Source organism: Geotrypetes seraphini, chromosome 12 (genome assembly GCF_902459505.1).
Source record: "Geotrypetes seraphini chromosome 12, aGeoSer1.1, whole genome shotgun sequence".
In the NCBI taxonomy this organism is placed as follows: domain Eukaryota; kingdom Metazoa; phylum Chordata; class Amphibia; order Gymnophiona; family Dermophiidae; genus Geotrypetes; species Geotrypetes seraphini.
In genome coordinates, this window is record NC_047095.1 from 103167031 (window position 1) to 103187375 (window position 20345).

General features: G+C 47.7%; 1 protein-coding gene across 1 annotated transcript in view; it reads left to right on the plus strand.

The window, feature by feature from the left end:
* Positions 1-20345, plus strand: part of LOC117346201 (vomeronasal type-2 receptor 26-like) — a 165931-nt gene that overhangs the window by 20177 nt on the left and 125409 nt on the right. The window contains exon 4 of the mRNA XM_033915603.1: positions 3964-4063. Coding sequence (XP_033771494.1) covers positions 3964-4063 — 100 coding nt within the window. The remainder of the gene's footprint in view (positions 1-3963; positions 4064-20345) is intronic.

Genomic DNA, 20345 nt, shown 5'->3' on the forward strand with positions numbered 1-20345 from the left:
GATTGAAAAGTGACAAATCACCAGGCCCGGACGGAATCCATCCAGGGGTACTGAAAGAACTGAGAAAGGAAATAGCGGAAACACTCCGACAAATATGTAACCTATCATTGAAAACTGGGGAGATCCTGGAAGACTGGAAAATAGCAAATGTCATGCCTATCTTTAAGATGGGATCGAGAGGTGACCCAGGAAACTATAGGTCGGTGAGCTTGACTTCGGTTCCGGGTAAGATGATGGAAGCACTGATTAAGGACAGCATCTGTGAGCACATAGAAAAAAATGGGCAGCTGAGGGCGAGCCAGCATGGCTTCTGCAAGGGAAGGTCATGCCTCACGAACTTACTACACTTCTTTGAGGGAATAAACAGCCAGATGGACAAAGGGGAACCCCATAGACATCATTTACCTCGACTTCCAAAAAGCCTTCGACAAGGTACCCCACGAACGGCTACTTAAAGAGCTGTGGAACCACGGGGTGGAGGGGGATGTATACCAATGGATTAAACACTGGTTGGCGGGCAGAAAACAGAGGGTTGGAGTGAAGGGCCAATACTCAGACTGGCAATGGGTCATGAGAGGAGTTCTGCAGGGGTCGGTGTTGGGACCGTTCCTGTTCAATATATTTATAAACGATCTGGAGGCTGGGACAAAATGTGAGGTTATCAAATTTGCAGATGACAACAAACTCTGCAGCATGGTCAGAACCACGGAAGACTGTGAGGAACTACAAAGGGTCCTAACAAAACTGGAAGAGTGGGCAAAAAAAGTGGCAGATGCATTTTAATATAGAGAAATGCAAGGTCATGCATGTTGGGGAAAACCCCCGATCTTTAGCTATACAATGGGGGGATCATTGCTAGGGATAAGTACCCTTGAAAGAGACCTAGGTGTGCTGGTGGATACAACAATGAAAGCATCGGCACAATGTGTGGCAGCCTCAAAGAAAGCAAACAGAATGCTGGGTATCATCAAGAAGGGTATCACGGCCAGGACTGTATCGTGCAATGGTACACCCACATCTGGAGTACTGTGTCCAGTATTGGTCACCGTACCTCAAGAAGGACATGGCAATACACGAGGGGGTCCAGAGAAGAGCGACAAAAATGATAAGAGGTATGGAAAACTTTACATATGCCGACAGGCTTAAAAAGCTGGGGCTGTTCTCCCTGGAAAAGCGGAGACTTAGAGGAGACATGATAGAAACTTTCAAGATCCTGAAGGGCATAGATAAGGTAGACAGGGAGAGATTCTTCAGACTGTGGGGAACAACAAGTACAAGGGGGCACTCGGAGAAACTGAAAGGGGACAGGTTTAGAACCAATGCCAGGAAGTTCTTCTTCACCCAGAGAGTGGTGGACACGTGGAACGCACTCCCGGAGGTTGTGATAGGGCAGAAGACACTACAGGGATTCAAAGAAGGTTTGGATAAATTCCTGAAGGACAAGGGGATTGAGGGGTACGGACAGAAGTAGTGATAGGTTATAGGATGAGGCAGGGACCACTTGACAGGTCATGGACCTGATGGGCCGCCGCGGGTGCAGACTGCTGGGCACGATGGACCTCTGGTCTGACGCAGTGGAGGCAACTTCTTATGTTCTTATCTTTCCCTCCAAACATTTAGATTTAAGGTAGTGCACGTGCCAGGACATCTCAGCACTAACTTGGATAGGTTGTCTGTTTACAGGAGAACCCAGAGAAAGGTAGACCATGCCCGGGTGGTCATGGTTTAAGGGGGAGGGTTTGTCACAAACCCAAGACCAGTACCAGCCTTGTGCCAGTGAAGAACCTCAAAAGGCACCCTGTGAAACTAGTTAGGGCTAATCACTTTGTGCCTGTAAGACAGGAAGTGCAGGCTGTGTTTGAACAGGACTTAGACCATAGCCTGGTGAAAACAGACAGGGCCCCTTTAAATCCTCCATTTTGTAAAGGGCTGGCTAAACATGGCAGGAGGTAGCCTCAGCTGAAGAAAGCTTGGCCCCTGGGTAGGACTGGGCGGGACACAGGAGCCTTGGAACAATTGGAAAGCTGGCTGTCCCAGAGAGGGAAGGAGGACAGGGAAGTTCCCAGGTGGAAGGAACCTCCACCAGCCCAAGAATCCACAGATGTGGAAAAGTTTGACACAGAGGCAGAGCAGCAAACACAGGAGACCCAGGTATTGGAGGACTTGGATTGTAGTTCTCTTCCAGAGCTTGGTGTCCAGAGGCCATGGAAGTGAGCTGAGCTGCCTCGGTGTTTGCCTTTCAGAGTTGGATTTTTTTAATGGAATTTTTGATGTGCTGATTGGCTTGCTGTGGGAAATATGCTTAAGGACAATTAAGCCCCATGGACAAGACAGTGTTCTCCCCAGGGCCTTTTAGCCGGGCGCACCACCCGGCTAATTTAGATGACCGCCCGGTGAATCCTTCTGCTGCCGCCGATGCTCCTTCCCGGGCTGACTCTCCGCCAAAAATTTTGTTTTGACGCCTGCCTTTTTTTTTTTTGCCAGCATGCTTTTACTTGCTTCAGGCCTTCCTCGTTGCCAGGTCCTGCCTACTTTCTGTTACCACGAAGGCAGAACCCGGCAGTGAGGAAGGCCGGAGCAAGTAAAAGCAGTAAGTTGTAAGCTTCCCTCCGGGGCTCTAACGCGTGCGTGCTAGCTTCCCTTCTCTTCCCTACCCCCCAAGGAACGCAACTTCCGGTTTCGAAAAGAAGAGAAGTGAAGTTGGTATGCAAACGATAGAGCCCCGGAGGGAAGTATATTTGTGTATTTTGTATAGTTGTTCCTGAGGTGACATTGCATAAAGTCATCTGCCTTGACCTCTTTGAAAACCCGCGGAATATAAATGATAATTAACATTTTCTCTGCGTACAGTGTGCTTTGTGTTTTTTTAGAATTTTATTATTGGTAGATCATTTTGACTTGGTCATTTTAAAAGTAGCTAGCAAGCCCAAAAAGTGTGGGCACTTCTGCTGTAGAGCCATTCTTGTATGACTGGATGAGCTATATTGAGCATTGGAAAATAATAATAATTAACTAATAAAAATAGTACATATTTATGGCTCCTTTTCCTAAGCTGCGAAAATGGTTTTAGCGTGTGCTTAGCGCGCTCAGAATTACCACACGCGCTAGATGCTAATGCCAGCATTGAGCTGGCGTTAGTTTTCCCATGTAGTGTGGGAGTTTGCGCGTGCTAAAAATGTTAGTGCACCTTAGTAAAAGAGGGGGTTAATTTTCCCCACCACCAAATTTCCCCATCCCGCCCCACCCGGCTACTTTTTCATGCTACCTGGATGGAAAAAATTTCTGGGGAGAACACTGCAAGGCATTGTTTGGAATGCTGTGAAAACCCTGAAGCTTGGGTGTCAGTTTGCCTGACATCCAGGTAGTGTGTTTGGGGTTATATTTTTGTTTGTGCTTTGCTGTGCTAAGGAGTTAAACTGATAAAGCTCATGACCTTCCGCTCCTTAATGCTTGAAAGGAAGAGAGAAGCACTGCAACCTGGTACAGTTCAGAGTTTATGTTGGAGCTAAAGAGACTCATTTATACTTTGGGCTGTTCTCACTACTTGGCAGTAGAACTTACCTGGGACATTAGTAAAACACTGGAGCATGAACCAGACCAGGCTGGTAAGATTCGTATTATCTTGGGGCACATTATAGTAACTTTTGGATTTTTGTTTCCTTGCATTTTTTTTGCTTTGCCCCATCTGGATTTTCAATAAACATGATTTCTTTCTTTTGGATACTTACGTGAACCATGCCATTCTGATTTTTGATACACAGAGTTAGATACTCCCAACAGGGCTTCCTCCTTCTTAAGGAGGCATGCCAGGGCGATATTGTAAGCGTGTGACGGTCACTGCTAGGCATAAGGGCCGGCCACGCTACAACACCAAAACAAGTTTATCCATCGGTAGAGCTTTTTCTTTAACGAACTCAATGAAAGACTTGAATAAATTTTCCCCTCTTGTTGTCTCTTTCATAGGCAAACAGCAAGACTTTCCTCACGTAGTGTGTTAGCGACAGCATACCTTGCAATCACACTGAACTGGGATAAATGGCTTATGTCTGTCGATTCATCCAAAGTGAGAGAAAAGAATGGTGTCCTCCACTTGTGTTGCCTCAATTTGATTTGCCATCATGATGGTACGATCGTGAACAGTTCTTGCCAACAGAGGCAACGTGGATAAGTGTAAAGTGATGCATGTCGGTAACAAAAATCTCATGCATGAATACAGGATATCCGGGCGGTACTTGGAGAGACCTCCCAGGAAGGGGACTTGGGAGTTCTGATCGACAAGTCGATGAAGCTGTCCACACAATGTGCGGTGGCGGCAAAAAGGGCAAATAGAATGCTAGGAATGACAGGCTTTTGAATTTTGACAATTCTTCTTCTCCTCTTGATTACTGTAATTATTCCGGAATTAATCCAGCTACCTCTCCTCCCTTGTAACCAAAAAAAAACCCCCAAAACCAATACTGTTGTAACTTCACTGGAAATGTCGTTAGCTCTTTTGTAATCCGCCTTGAACTGCAAGGTATAGGCGGAATAGAAGTCCCTAATGTAATGTAATGTAATGTAAAGAAGGGGATCATGAACAGATCAGAGAAGGTTATCATGCCACTGTACCGGGCCATGGTACGCCCTCACCTGGAGTACTGCGTCCAGCACTGGTCGCCGTACATGAAGAAGGACATGGTACTACTCGAAAGGGTCCAGAGAAAAGCAACTAAGATGGTTAAGGGGCTGGAAGAGCTGCCGTACAGCGAAAGATTAGAGAAACTGGGCCTCTTCTTCCTCGAACAGAGGAGATTGAGAGGGGACATGATAGAAACATTCAAGGTACTGAAGGGGATAGACTTAGTAGATAAGGACAGGTTGTTCACCCTCTCCAAGATAGGGAGAACAAGAGGGCACTCTCTAAAGTTGAAAGGGGATAGATTCCGTACAAACGTAAGGAAGTTCTTCTTCACCCAGAGAAAGCTGGAACACTCTTCCAGAGGCTGTTATAGGGGAAAACACCCTCCAAAGATTCAAGACAAAGTTAGGCAAGTTTCTACTGAACAAGAACGTGCGCTGGTAGGGCTAGTCTCAGTTAGGGTGCTGGTCTTAGACCAGAGGGCCGCCGCGTGAGTGGACTGCTGGGCATGATGGACCACTGGTTTGACTCAGGAGTGGCAATTCTTATGTTCTTAACAAGGGACAGCTATTGCCCAGACTTGCCATACATTTGCTAATTCTTCTCCTTCCATAGTTCATAGATATTCCAGTGAGCTCCTGGTGGGATTTCCCACTTGTGGCTATTCTACATATTTCTTGCTGGACCAGCTCCAGGAAGAAAAGGACAAGGCTCCTCCCTAACTTGAAAAATTATACTTCCCTCCACAAAGTTCAAGCTCAAATCCAGTTGAGCCACTTCCTCAGCACAGACCTCTTTCTATTCAGATTTGATTCACACATTTTGGAAGCAGGAGTCTCAAATGTTCCCCTTCTTTATCATTCCTAGCATTCTGTTTGCCCTTTTTGCTGCTGCCGCACATTGTGTGGACAGCTTCATCGACTTGTCGATCAGAACTCCCAAGTCCCTTTCCTTGGAGGTCTCTCCAAGTACCGCCCCAGACATCCTATATTCGTGCATGAGATTTTTGTTACCGACATGCATCACTTTACACTTATCCACGTTGAACCTCATCTGCCATGTCGATCCCCATTCCTTGAGCTTGATTATGTCACGTTGCAGATCTTTGCAATCCCCCTGCGTCTTTACTACTCTGAATAACTTCGTATCATCCGCAAATTTAATCACCTCGCTCGTCGTACCTATGTCCAGATCATTTATAAAGATGTTAAAGAGCACGGGTCCAAGCACCGAGCCCTGCGGCACCCCACTGGTGATGCTCTTCCAGTCCGAGTATTGTCCATTTACCCCCACTCTCTGTTTCCTATGCTTCAGCCAGTTTTTAATCCATGCGAGTATTTCACCCTCAATTCCATAGCTTGCAATTTTCCGAAGTAGTCGTTCATCCGGAACCTTGTCGAACGCCTTCTGAAAATCCAGATATACAATGTCGACTGGATCGCCCTTGTCTATCTGTCTGTTTACTCCCTCAAAGAAGTGCATCAAGTTCGTCAAACATGATCTGCCTTTGCTAAAACCGTGCTGACTGGTCCTCATCAGCCCGTTTCCGTCAAGGTGATCAATGATGCTGTCCTTTATCAGTGACTCTACCATCTTTCCCGGTACAGAGGTCAGGATTTTGATATATAGAAGAAAGATAGAGAATTGTTCACATGCTAAATGAACTGAACAGAGGTATGTAAGTCTCACCAACAACTGCTCATTTGAAGAACAGTGTGACATAAGGAGAAGGGTCTGGTCATGTGGAGACTGGATCTTGATTCTTGGCCAGAGAAATTATAACATAGGAGAAGCTGCTGGTAACAGAGGTCTGTTAAAAATGTTCCAGGACTGATTGTATAAAAATATATTAAACAATCCTACAACTTATTTCTTTGGGTCATCTTCAAAGTTCCTACATATATACTTTTCCCAATGTCATTTCCACTTCTGGAAATAGTCATTAAACAGAACTTCAGGAATCAATAAAAGTTGCTGCATCAACTTTTGCTTTATGTCTTCAATGGTGTCAAATCACTATCCTTTCTTTCTTTTCTTTTCTTTTAGAATTTTCAATAAATGTTTACAAAAGAATCATAATAGGATATGAAAATCACAAAAATCAATATTTACATAGAATCAAACTAAGAAATTCCATCTAACCCTAGAGTACATTTATACAGGTAAAAGAAAAACATAAAAAAGAAAAGAAATTTCCTTAACTCTATATGCATCTATTCAATTATTACTCCTCAATAGAAATCAGCTATCTCAAACCTAAAAATGAAAAACCCCTACTTTTGATCAAGAAATGATGTTAACTGGTCAGGATCCCAAAATATAATCTTTACTTTGAAAGGTTACCAAGCATTTGCAGGTAAACTTAAAAAAAAGGTGGCTCTGATCTCCACAGCTTGAGGCTTTAAGGCTAAAAAGCCGTTCCTTCTGAGTTGGGTTGATCTTGTTACATCAGAAAATGTTTGCACCTTAGCTCCACAAAACAAGGCATTTTTATTTTTAAAATAAAGTTTCATGATCAGTGCTTTATCACTCTCACTTTATCACTTTCACTCAAAAAGTCCCAAGTAAGGTAGCCCAAAGTAAGGTGCCCAAAACGTCGATCGCGATCTACCGGTCAATCGCAAAGGCAACGCCGGTAGCTCGCAGAGCCAATGTTCTCCCTAGCATTCCCCCGGTCACTGTCTCACCTTTAAAGTAGTGGAATTATGGCAGCCTGCAGAGCGAACGTAGCAGATTGCCATCAGCCTCTGTAGCACGTTCCCTCTGCCGCTGTCCCGCCCCCAACATCAGAGGAGGTGCGGGACCACGGCAGAGGGAACGTGCTACAGAAGCTGATGGCAACATGCTACGTTCGCTCTGCAGGCTGCCGTAATGAACTTTCAACTGTGGTAGGCCCAGAGGGAAAAACGGAGGTGAGGGATCCAGTCTAAGGGAAGCAGCGGAGATAAGGTCCCACACGTTGGGGTAAAATTGGGCCCGTTGCGAGGGCCCCAGCAGGAGGGAGATTGCCTTAGAGACGCTGGATCAGGGAGGAGGGGAGAGAGAAGAGACAAAAGGACCTTGAGGAGGGGCAGGAAAGCAGCCTTGAACAAAAAGGGAGTGGGAAGACAAGGCAGATCCTGGACTACTAGAGGGCTTAGAGAGGTTGAAACACTCTGAACCGAGGAGAGAGAGATGCCAGGCCCTGGGGAGGGGGAAGACAAAGAGAGTGAGAGACACAAAGACCTGGACCAAAGGTGGGAGGACTCAAAATGATAGCAGAAGGAAGATAGAGAGGGAGAAACCTGAAACATAGGGGAGGCAGAAGAGAGGGGGCAGATGTTGGACTATGGAACAGAAGGGGAGAGACCCTGAGGAAGAACAAAGAGTTGCAAGATCAGAACAGAGGAGGGAGACATGTTGCCAATAGGGGTGGAGGAGAGAGAAAGAAAAGCTGGAAGGACAGAGAGAGATGTTGGTTGGGGAATGGAGCGAGGTCTGGAGGACAGAAGAGGTGCACTGAATATATATATATAAATAAATATGGAGGTCTTTTACTAAGCGCGCTAGCTGATTTAGCGCGCACTAAATGCTAACGCGTCCATAGAATACAATGGGCGCTGTGACACATTTATCCCTTGCTCTAACCAGCAGAGGGATTAAGTATGTTGAGTTCTGGCCTGTCGGCGTGGCCTCCTCAGGTTGGAGGAAGGCTTTTCAGGGTAGAACAGCCCTAGGCGCCTGCCTAGTCTGCCAGGCCACACTGAGAGTAACTTATAAAGAGAAGACCACACAGGTAAGTCTTGTTCAAAAGAAGGTTCTTGAGCTTTATTGAACCCGGGGGTCTGAATACTATCAGCCACCCGTATGTCATGGCAAAAATTATAAAATACAAAATAACTTGCAGTTGTCAGAATGGCTTGCTATCAATGCCACATACAGTTCAATACCCTGGACTTTCCAGTTTACATACAGTCCTCTTCACCAGGGAAAAAGGCAAATGAAAATTATCAGGAAAACAAAACTTTCAAACTTTGCATAGCTGGTGACTACAGCCAGAGTAATCACAGTTTCAAAACCTAGCACTGAATTTCTTAAACGTTTCAGCTTACCTAGCTCAGACACGGACAGGCTTGCAGAGCAGGCTTCACAGTTCGTTATAATCAGCTGAGCTTCCTGGCCGACGGAACACAATAAGGCATTATATAAGCTGTGAACTTTACTTGGGTTTTTCCCACGGAGCTTTCACACCCCTGCAGATAAAAGTTCATTGAGCAAACAAAGCTCTCCGGGCAGTCATACAGAGTAGCGGAGAGATTTCTCTGCTCTTCTCCTAATCTCTGTCAGCTGAGCTTGGGTTACGGGAGACAGCTCAATCACAGCCTTGCTTCCTTCCCCTTAATAACTAACCTCCATGTCAGTGGGGAAATGGCTAGCTTCCAGCAATGGCTCAGCTACGTCCATAGCCTCTGTCTGTGCAGCAGCCTCTGGGGTGGAGTTGAGATAGTCCTCTGTCATCTCCACGTCCTCACTGCTGCGGGCTGAAGGAGAGAGACTTCTCCCCTCATCTGGCTCCAAGCTCTGCTGTCTCTCCTGCCGTTGCCTGAGCTCGTTAGCCCCAGCTCCGTCCCGGCTTTCCCTGCCCTCTTTACTGAGATCCCATACTCTGTTTTTATGTTGGTTAAAGCCCCACCCCTCTCTCCTCAGAGCAGCTGTGTTAGGCAGGAAGTCCCTAGGGACATAACTCAGGTTTCTCCTAGGCTGGTAATGAGCATACCTTCCAGCCCTAGGACTCCACTTCTCAACAAGAGTCCTCTCAGGCTTTCTAGGGGACCTGTCCTGAGATAGCGCTCTCTGCTGGATGTATCTATGTTCCTGCCTCTCCTGCTCTACCTCACTGTCTGAGGGGTAGTCAGCCAAAACCACACTTTTATTTTTAACCTGGTCAGCCCTTCTGACCAGGGACCGTGTTTTGCTTTTATCCCCTACAGGGACAAAGCTGGCCACAGGTTTGTCACAGCGCACACTAAATCGGCTAGTGCACCACAGCAGTGTTCTCCCCAGCGCTTTTCAGCCGGGCGCTCCGCCCAGCAAACTTAGATTACCGCCTGGCTGTCATCTGCCGAATCCTGCTGCCACCACTGTTTAACGCGCAGCCTGAAGAGCCGCCTAAAGACTCCCGCCGGACTTTAAAATAAACAAAACCCAGCAAGCGACTCGAACCCGGCTTCCCTCCGAAACTGGGGGGGTAGAGAAGATAATCCGGCACGGACCATTGGAGCACCGGAGCATGCGGGAGATAGGCCTGCCACGGAGGGAAGCTTACTTGCTCTTGCTTACTTCAGGTCTTTCTCGCTGCCGGGTCCTGCCTACTTTCTGTTTCCGCGAAGGCAGGACCCGGCAACGAGAAATGCCCGAAGTAAGCAAGAGTAGCAAGTTGTAAGCTTCCCTCTGTCGTTGACCTTTGGGAGATAGGTCAGCGACGAAGGGAAACTTGCAACTTGCCTTTGTCTGTAGCGAATCTGCCGGGTGTGTGAGACGGGGGGGGGGGGGTGAATGGGAGGAGAAATGCTGCTGTACCCAATTAGAGGGGGATGGGGAAGAGAAATGCTGGTGCTTCTGCTGTACCCAATTGTGGGAGGGGGGGTTTAAGAGAAATGCTGATGATGCTGCTGCTGTACCCAATAGGGTGAGGGGAAGAGTCATGCTGCTGCACACAATTAGGGGGGAGGGTGAAGAGAAATGCTGCTTCTGCTGTACCAAATTGGGGGGAGGAAAGAGAAATGCTGATGATACTGCTGTATCTAATGGGGGGAGGGGAAGAGAAATGCTGCTGCACCCCCAATTGGGGAGAGAGAGGGAAGGAGGGAGAAGGAAGATCAGGAAAAGGAGGAAAGAGATGCAAAGACCATGGGAGGGAGGGAAAGGAGATACTATACCATGGAATGGAAGAGAGAGATGTCAGGGCATATGGGGGGAGGGGAAGCAGGGCCGGATTAAAGGATAGGCCCAGTAGGCACAGGCCTAGGGCCTGAAATGGTCAGGGGGGTCCCGCCAGTGCTGTGCTTTGGGGCCTCACCCTTGCTGGATTCGCTGGCAGCAGCAGCAGCAGCCTCATCATCATCCCGGGCACCCCCCCCAACCCGATCTGACCCTCCTATCTCTCCCTCCTTCCCTCATCAGTGACGTGCCAGAGGGAATCATGGCAGGAGAAAGCCCTGATGCAACCTGCTTAGAGTAGAGCAGTGCTGTTTAGAGTCTCGTGATGGGAGGGAGGAAGAGATAGGAAGGTCGTGGGGGGGAGAGTAGCAGTCTGCCACGGGTACTCAGCCTGGCATCATGAACTTCTTCGGCTAGCAACAGCATTTACAATTCACTGCTGTTGCCAGCTTTAGGCCTTCCTCTCTGCTGGGTCCTGCCTACTTCTGTTTCTATGAAGGCAGGACCCGACAGAGAAGAAGGTCCGAAGCTGGCAACAGCAGCGAATTGTGAATGCTGCTGCCTGAAGAAGTTCATGATGCCAGGCCTTGGGTGACAGAAGGAGGAAAGGGAGCGGAGGGGGAGAGACTTGCTGCACCCAACTGGAGGGAGAAAGAAGATGAGGGAGGGAATGAAACGAGATGCCAGGGATTGGAGGGAAGGAGGAAAGTATGCCAAACCAAGGGAAAAGGAAGGGGGAAAGGAAGAAGAAGATGTCAGAGGGAGAGGGAGAGATGGAAGAAAAGGAAAGAAGTGAGATGCCAGAGAATCAGGGAAGGGAAGATACCTGACTGTGGGGTGCGAAGGAAAGAAAGGAGAAGAGAGAGTTCCCAGAGCATAGGGGACAGGGTGTTGACAGAGAGAGAAAAATGGAGAGGTGGCAGAGCTGAAATCAATCATGTACAAAGGAGAAGAGAAGGGGCACAGGATAGACAGTTTATTGAAGGAGCATAAAAAGAGGGAAGATGCCATATGGAACGGGGAGAGGGCGGACAGTGGATGGAAGGGGCTGATGCTGCATGGAAGACAGAGCTGACAGATGCTGGCTAGAAAGAAGAGTGAAGACAAGATGATTAAAGCAGAAACGACAAAAGGTAGAAAAAATTTTTTTTGTTGCTTTACGTAGAATCAAGTAGTATTGTATCTATTGATTAAAGTTTATAAATAGGAAATAGAAATAAGGCAGTTTTTTGGGGACTAAACGCCTTTCCTCAGGTCAGGACAGGATACCATACGATAACAGCAGGGGTGCCCAAATGGTCGAGCGCGATCGACCAGTAGATCACAAAGGCAATGTGAGTCGATCGCGTTGCCTTGGCAATCTTTTTCTTCCTGCCTCCCTGAGCTAGGCCAGGCGCGTACAAGCGCCGGACTCATAAGACTTCACCTCTGACATCAATTCTGACGTCAGAGAAGAAGTTCTGGGCCAGCCAATCGCTGCCTAGCTCTTCCTCTCCGACGTAAGAATTGACATCAAAGGTGAAGTCTTGTGAGTCCAGCGCTTGTACATTCCTGGTCTGGCTCGTAGAAGCAGGGAGAAATCGGCATGGTGGCTTAGGGAGTAGGGAAAGAATCGGGAAAATGGAGAAATTGGCGTGATGGCTTGGGGGGGGCAGGGGGTGAGAGAAAGAAAGAGAGACAGAAAGAAAAGGGGAGGGGCAGAAAGAAAAAAATATTGGATTTATAGTCAGAAGAAGGAAGTGCAAACAGAGACTCATGAAATCACCAGACAAAAAGGTAGGAAAAATTATTTTATTTTCAGTTTAGTGATCAAAATATGTCTGTTTTAAGAATTTATATCTGCTGTCTATATTTTGCACTATGGCCCCCTTTTACTAAACCGCAATAGCGGTTTTTAGCACAGGGAGCCTATGAGCATCGAGAGCATCGCAGGGCATTCAGTGCATCTCCCTGCTCTAAAAACCAGTATTACAATTTAGTAAAAAGGGAGGGGGTATATTTGTCTATTTTTGTATAGTTGTTCCTGAGTTGACATTGCATAGAATCGTCTGCCTTGACCTCTTTGAAAACCCGCGGAATATAAATGATAATTAACATTTTCTCTGCGTACAGTGTGCTTTGTGTTTTTTTTATTTTATTTTATTGTTGGTAGATCATTTGACTTGGTCATTTTAAAAGTAGCTCGCAAGCCCAAAAAGTGTGGGCACCCCTGCTGTACAGTCATTTCTTGTATGACTGGATGAGCTATATTTATCTTTTTTTTTTAGTTGTTTAAATTCATGCAGAAATAAATGGCTTGATTGAACCTAATGACTTCATTAATGCCTTTCCCTTTTTTAGACCTCTATACCATTTGAAAGAGGGCAAATACTTCTTAAATTTAGTAAAAATATTCTGGCACAAGTGTCAAACCTTAAAAAAGGAAGTCATATTGAGCATTGGAAAATAATAATAATAATTAACTAATAAAAATAGTATACATTTAGGGCTCCTTTTACTAAGTTCCGATAGTGGTTTTAGTGTGCGCTTAGCGCGCGGAGGAATTGCCATGCGCGCTAGATGCTAACGCCAGCATTGAGTTGGCGCTAGTTTTCCCATGTAGCGCAGGGGTTTGTGCGCGCTAAAAATGCTAGCGCACCTTAGTAAAAGAGGGGGTTAATTTTCCCCACCAAATTTCCCCATCCCGCCCCACCCGGCTACTTTTTCATGCCACCCGGCTGGAAAAAATTTCTGGGGAGAACACTGCCACAGTATAAGAGGGGGTATATGTTTAGTATTTTTATTGTTGGTAGATCATTTTAACTTGGTCATTTTAAAAGTAGCTCGCAAGCCAAAAAAGTGTGGCCACTCCTGCCCTAGACTGTATAATATCTTGAGAGTCTTCAAGAAAATCAATTAGGTCTATATCTATAGACTCCAACTGATCCAATTCATAGCTGCCTTAATACTTTTTGTTTTACTGGTATACAGTATAATAAAGAGTAAAGAAAGATACTGTATCAAAATTCTGCATACCCAAAATTTCCCCAAGATACTTTTGAAAAAGGATCTCTGGGGAGATTAAATGAGTTTTCAGAAAATGTATCATTCTTAGGTTTCTCGACCTAGCAGCATTCTCCATAGATTAAAGTTTTAAATGAACAGTGTGGAAATCTTTCATCGCAGACATGGAGAACGACTGTAAGTTAGAAATCTTTTTTTCCATAGTTGTCATAGATGAGTCTAACATTTTAATATGGGAATCAACATTTTCCAGTTTTTCTACAACTTCTTTAGAAAATTCTTGTGATTGAGATACAACTGTTTTCAGTAATTTCTCCATCCTCACATTAAGTAACCAAATATCCTTCAAGGAAACCTCTTCTGGAATTTCATCTGAGCCTACCAGCCCCTCTATAGAGGTAGTAAAAATTTGAGGCATTTTCAAAAATTATAGATCTGTTTTGGATGGAGGATCAGTGGCTTCAATTGAAGCAGCAGGACCAACTCTCAATCCTGTAATCTCAGAGGATGTTAGAGGAAGAGGAGGAGTTTGCTTGGGAGAGTTAAGAGTAGTGCTGCCCGATTCAGGAAAAAATATTTCAATTTGATTCAGCCTATTAAATTGATTTTTCGATTCGATTCAATTCGATTTTCCTGCCCAATTGGGTGGTTTTTTCCAAACATCCTGGTGGGTTTATTTTATAGCCTCTTCACCCCCTTTGACCTCTTCTACCCACACTGGTCCTGTGGTGTAAACAAAATAAACAAACAAAAAATACTTTTCCTCTCTCTATTAAATCCTAGCTCACGTTTGTGGTCCAACACTAGCTCTGGAAGGATACACATTTCAAATCTGACATATTGTAATCACAAAACAGAAAATAAAATTATTTTTCCTACCTTTTGTTGTCTGGTCATTTATCAAATCTTGTTGGTCCCATGTTGGTCTGGTTGTCTTCTGATCAGGCTCTCCTTCTTTCTCCGTGCCAACCATCCATCTTCCATCTCTGTCCTCCTCTTCTGTTTCTCTTCCCCCCCCCAAGAGGTCTGACATCTTTCCTTTTTTTCATTTCCATCTCCCCGCAGCTGCAGCGATGGACCCCCACCATCCACCATCTCTCCTTTTCTCATCTACCCTTTCATCCAGCATCTCTCTTCTGTGTCCCTATTCTCCTCTCCAGTACTGTCCCACTTCTGTCCCTGTTCCTATGCTCCCTCCATGCCCAGCATCTTATCTCTCCCCATATTCAGCTTCTTCTTTCAGTCTTCCTTACCTCCTGTATCCCCTTCCCCAGGTACAGGCTTTCTCCTACTATTTCTTCTGCCATCTATTTCTCTGCCATCTGTCCCTCTTGTACCCTTCCCCTTGTGGTCTTGCATTTCTCTCTCCCTCTCTCCATTAGTCCAGCACCTCTCCTCTGCTTTCCTCCCCCTCTTTTTGGTTTGGTCTCGCTCTTCCCTTCACTTCACCCCAGGTCTGGCATCTCCCCTCCCCTCTCTTACTCCTCCCTCTGCACAGGCCTGTCTCCCCATCGCCAAAGGAATTCTTCCACCTCCTCCCTCCTCTGCACAGGCCTGCCTCTCCATCGCCAAAGGAACTCTTCCTCCTCCTCCTCCTCTCTGCACAGGCCTATCTCCCTGTCCTGAAAGCCTGCTCCCCTAGGAAGGCACTTTCTCTCTTCCTTCCCACCGAAGGCCTGCTCCCTCCACGAAGGCCTGCTCCTCCTGTTGCGAAGGCACATTTTCACCTCCTCCCCACTGTGAAGACCTGCTCCCGCTGCAAAGGTCTGCTTCCCCCCCATCGTCGCGAACAAACGCCTGCTCCCCCCGCAAGCCTTCACCTTCCCCGCTCTTACCTCCTTAACGCTAATAGGGCAGCCTGCAGGCTCGCTGGTGTTATAGCGATCCCTGCAGCTAACCATGATCCTCAGCGGCACGTTATCTCTGCCACGATCCTGCCCCTGATGTTGGAGCAGGGGCAGGACGTAGCAGAAAGAACGTGCCGCTAAGGACCAGCTGCAGGGATTGCTGCAAGCTGCCCTATTAGCGTTAAGGAGGTAAGAACGGGGAAGCTGGGGGAGGTCTTTCTGACTGACCGTCCCCCTCAAGCAGGAGCAGCAGTGGACGGCCAGCAAGAGGCAATGCTGAAGCTCCTGCTTTAGGAAGGCACGGGGGAAAGGTTGGCCATTGAATCAGGAGGCCGATTTTTTTTTAAAAAAATTGAATCAATTTGAATCGATTCAAATCGTGAATCGGGCAGCACTACTCCCGAGACCTGGTCTAATCTCTCTGCTTGAGAGGAGTCTGATACTGAAGTAATCACATGATGATCCATTGGACCTATCATAATAATAATAATAACTTTATTCTTTTATACCGCCATATCCAGAAGTTCTAGGCGGTTTAATAGTTGTAGAACCTTTACTTTTCCCCATATGCGCAATCACAAACAGGTAATGCACAGCCACAAATTTCCAGAAATTTGTCCAAAATAGCTAAGGGGAAAAAAAGGACACTTAAAGATAGTTACTACCAAGTCCACCAGACTCCAAACAGCTCTTCATCATTTTCAGCCTGTTGGAGTGGAGCTGGGATGATGTCACACCTGTCTTCAGCAGTGCTTGCCTGATTTACAGCACTGAAAGCAGGACTGAAAATGAAGTAGGAAATCAATAAGCAGAGAAGAGTCAGCAGGTAGTTCTTTCCTCCCTTAGCAGATGCCCAGGGATCAGCACATCTCTTAAAATTACCACCAGTTCTTCCTATGGGAAAAGACCCCAGATGATATCACACCTGTCTTCAGCAGTGCCTGCCCATTTTCAGCACTGAAAGCAGGACTGAAAATGAAGTAGGAAATCAATAAGCAGAGAAGAGTCTGCAGGCAGTTCTTTCCTCCCTTAGCAGATGCCCAGGGATCAGCACATCTCTTAAAATTACCACCAGTTCTTCCTCGTTTTCAGCCAGTTGGAGAGGACCCCAGATGATGTCACACCTGTCCTCAGCAGTGCCTGCCCGATTTTCAGCACTGAAAGCAGGACTGAAAATGCTGCAGGAAATGAATAAGCAGAGAAGAGTCTGAGCTTTGCACATGTGCCAGCCTTCCCCCTACAGGGTCCCACCCCGTACCTATATAAGCCCACCCCCAACCGGCAAAATCCAGTTTTTAAAGTTTCCGCGATTAACCCGACTCGGTAGTCTGAACGGGTCCACCCGTTCTCTTATCGCTTGTAACTTTATTTACTTACTTACTTTTATTCCAACGATTTTAAATATATGAAAAATGGATTCGGGAGCTGCTCCACGTGCGACGACGGAACCGCACGACTCCTGGGGGGTCCGTTGCCTGGGTCCCCTCCACCGGAGGTTTTCCTGCGCTCCCTGCGCGAAGTACAAAGGAAGCAAAACTCCCTAACGCGGCCTCCGCTCTCCCCTCCGCCTGTTAGCAAGGGGCATCGGGACCGCAGGGACTGCCTCACACCCTCCGCGGCCTCCGCTCTCCCCTCCGCCTGGTTGCAAGGGGCATCGGAGCCGCAGGGACTGCCTCACACCCGACCATGGCCTCCGCTCTCCCCTCCGCCGGTTTGCAAGGGGCATCGGAGCCGCAGGGTCTGCCTCCTACGGTGCCGAAGCTGGGAGTCACACACCAGCTCAGGCACCGACGTCTCCTGCGTGTGTCACGTCGAGCCCGATGACGTCACACGCAGGGACGCTTCCTATTGGCTCTCTTCCTCCCCAGCTGCCCATTGGCTCAGTGGCTGCTCCCACTGGCCAATCCCAGCCGGATCGCTCCCTCTGGGTCCCGCCCTCGGCACCGAATGCAGCCAGCCGTCGGCACCGAGCTAAAGAGCCTACAGCACAGCCTTCTGCCTCCACAGACCGGCATAGGCTTTCTGCTTCAGCCAGCCCACTCAAACTGCAGAGGAAATATAAGCAGGTAAGAGATGTGGTTCCCTGTTTAAGCTGCTGCCTCTGCGCTTAGGGGTTCTGAGATCATATCCTAGCCTATATATATATAAGCAGGTAAGAGATCTGGCTCCCTGTTTAAGTGGCTGCATCTGCGCTTAGGGAGTATGAGGTTAAATCCTAGCCTGATTCCTCCAGTTCCTCCTCCTCCTCGGACTCTCCTCCTGCCTTGTCTGCTGTTACGGCTCCAGCCCAGGATGTGCTTCCTCCCCACCTTTTCCAGCAGATCCAGTTCTTGCAAACACTACCTCTTCTATTGCGACGGAGCTGGAATCCTCCTATGCTTCCTCCTTGCGCTCTCCCTCGCCTGATCCGCAGACGGACCCCCTGCTCTCTTCTCGGGCTCATGTGGACTTTCCATCTGAGCGAGATAGGGCATCACCCCCGGAAGACACCTCCTACCCACAAGCTGGCGTCTTCTTTACAATTGACCACACGTCCCAGCCGGACCACCGGGAAAGAGACTTCAGGTCCTTAAGTATCTTCTTATCCCTAAAGAAGTGGTCTATTTGCCCCTGCAGGCTACTTGGACTGATTCTCAGACAGCAATCTGGAACAAGCCCTACTCGTTCCGGGTCACGACAGTTTGGAACTTAACTACATAGTCCAGGAAGTGACGGAGGTGGGCATCTCAACTCCCTCATCAATCCCTGGTGGTCCGCTCTGCCTTGCCGATATTCACAATCCTACAAATACTTTGCACCGACTCAACTGGTCCGCGAGCTGTGCATCACGGACTCCATTGGTTAACGAGCTTACCAAAACTCCAGGCTGTCTGGGCGAATTACTATCCATACACCCAATGCCTCTATTCTAACATGGAGGGTATGAGAAACCTGGTTGAGACCTTCCCGGTGCCCACGCAGGAGGTTCTTATTGCCGTCCTCTCCAACTTCGAATATTGCTCCAAGAACCTTATCCGATTAGCCGACGATGCCTGTTGATACCGCCATGCGGAGAACAGGCTACAGGGATTTCCACCCGCAGACCGGCATGGTTACAATGCTCTAAACTAGGGGTGGATATTCATGCGAAGGTGGCAGATGCTCCTTGTCTCGGAGACAACTTGTTTGGAGACAAGGTGAAGGATCTAATCGAAGGACTTAAAGAGGAGTGCACCACACTGGATACTCTGGAGGAAGATACAGCGCACTCAAAACAGCCATTCAAGAAGCAACTACCCTCTCAACGGCAGTTCAATCCCAGGAAGTCGTTTTATTCTGCTAGACAGTTTACTCCACATACGCAGAAGCAGTTTCGACCCTATCGGCACCAATACAATCTCAACCTACGGGCCAGTAGCCCCAACCCTCCTTTGACAACCCTCCGCTTCCAGCTGTTCCGGTGGGAGGTCGGTTGAAGTTTTTTCTTCAAGCCGGGCAAGATATAAACACGGACACCTGGGTCTTGCGCATCATCCAACATGGATACCGCCTTCGATTCCTGACTCCTCCTCCGTGGTGCACACCACTCACTTCAACCTTCTCACCTGATTCCGTTGCAACAGGAGTTGGCTCGGTTGCGGGACATTCGAGCAGTAGAGCCGGTCCCCGAACACCAGTGGGGCCAGGGGTTCTATTCCAGTACTTCCTCATACCGAGGAAGTCGGGAGACGTCTGCCCAATCCTAGACCTACGGAACCTCAACAAATTCATATTGAGGGAGAAGTTCTGCATGCTCTCGATATCAGCCATCACTCCTCTGATCCAAGTAGGTGCTTGGCTCACGTCCCTTGACCTTCAGGATACATATCTCCATATTCCCATACATCCCTCACACAGACTGTACCTCCGGTTTGTGTTTCAGAACCGGCACTACCAATGCACTGTTCTCCCTTTTAGCCTATCGTCATTACCAAGGGTCTTCAAATGTGTCATCACAGTCGTCATTACCATGGGTAACAGGACCTATCTAATTTTCCCATACCTAGACGACTGGCTCATTTCAGCTATGACGCCCTGCCTCACAATCCAGGCGTTGAGCGGAACCATCAACCTCCTTCTACAGTTGGGGTTTCTTCTCAATTTTCAAAAGTCTCATCTCCTTCCATCGCAACCTCAGCAATCCTTCGGGGCAATGTTTCAGCCTCAGCAACCTATAGCTTTCCTTCCGGATCTACGAGCACACGTCATCCAACAGCTAAGGTCCCCCTGGTACCCAGGGCTCTGGGTCACAGCCCGGGAGTTTCTCACCTTGCTAGGATACATGGCGGCCACAGTACAAGTGCTGCAGTTTGCGCGCCTAAATATGAGACCAATCCAATGGTTTCTCAAGAACCATTGGAATCAGTACCTTCAACCTCTGTCCACAAGTGTTTCAGGACTTGCAATGGTGGATGCACGTGGATCCCCTATCGCACGGGATTCCGTTTCATCCTCCTCAGCCTACTCTCACGATCACGACGGACGCCTTCAAGAAAGGCTGGGGCGCTCATCTCCTCACTTGGTCCACGCAGGGCACTTGCTCCCCTGCATTGATTCGATACAACATCAATTTCCTGGAACTGCATGCCATCCATCTCGCTCTGCAAGTGTTCTAATACCACTTACACAATCAGGTCATACGAATCCGCACCGACAACCAAGTTGCCACGTTCTATGTGAACAAACAGGGAGGGATGGGCTCCGCTCACCTATCCCGCGAAGCAGTCTCCATTTGGAACTTAGCTCACCAGCTCCACTCCACCCTGCAGGCTGTCTACCTTCCGGGCAGGGACAACCAGCTCGCAGACAGACTCAGCAGGCAACTCAGTCCTCACGAATGGTTGCTTCACAGTTACGCGAAAAATCTTTGCAAAATGGGGCACTCCTCACATCGACCTCTTTGCATCCCAGACGAACACCAAATGTCCCAGATTTTACTA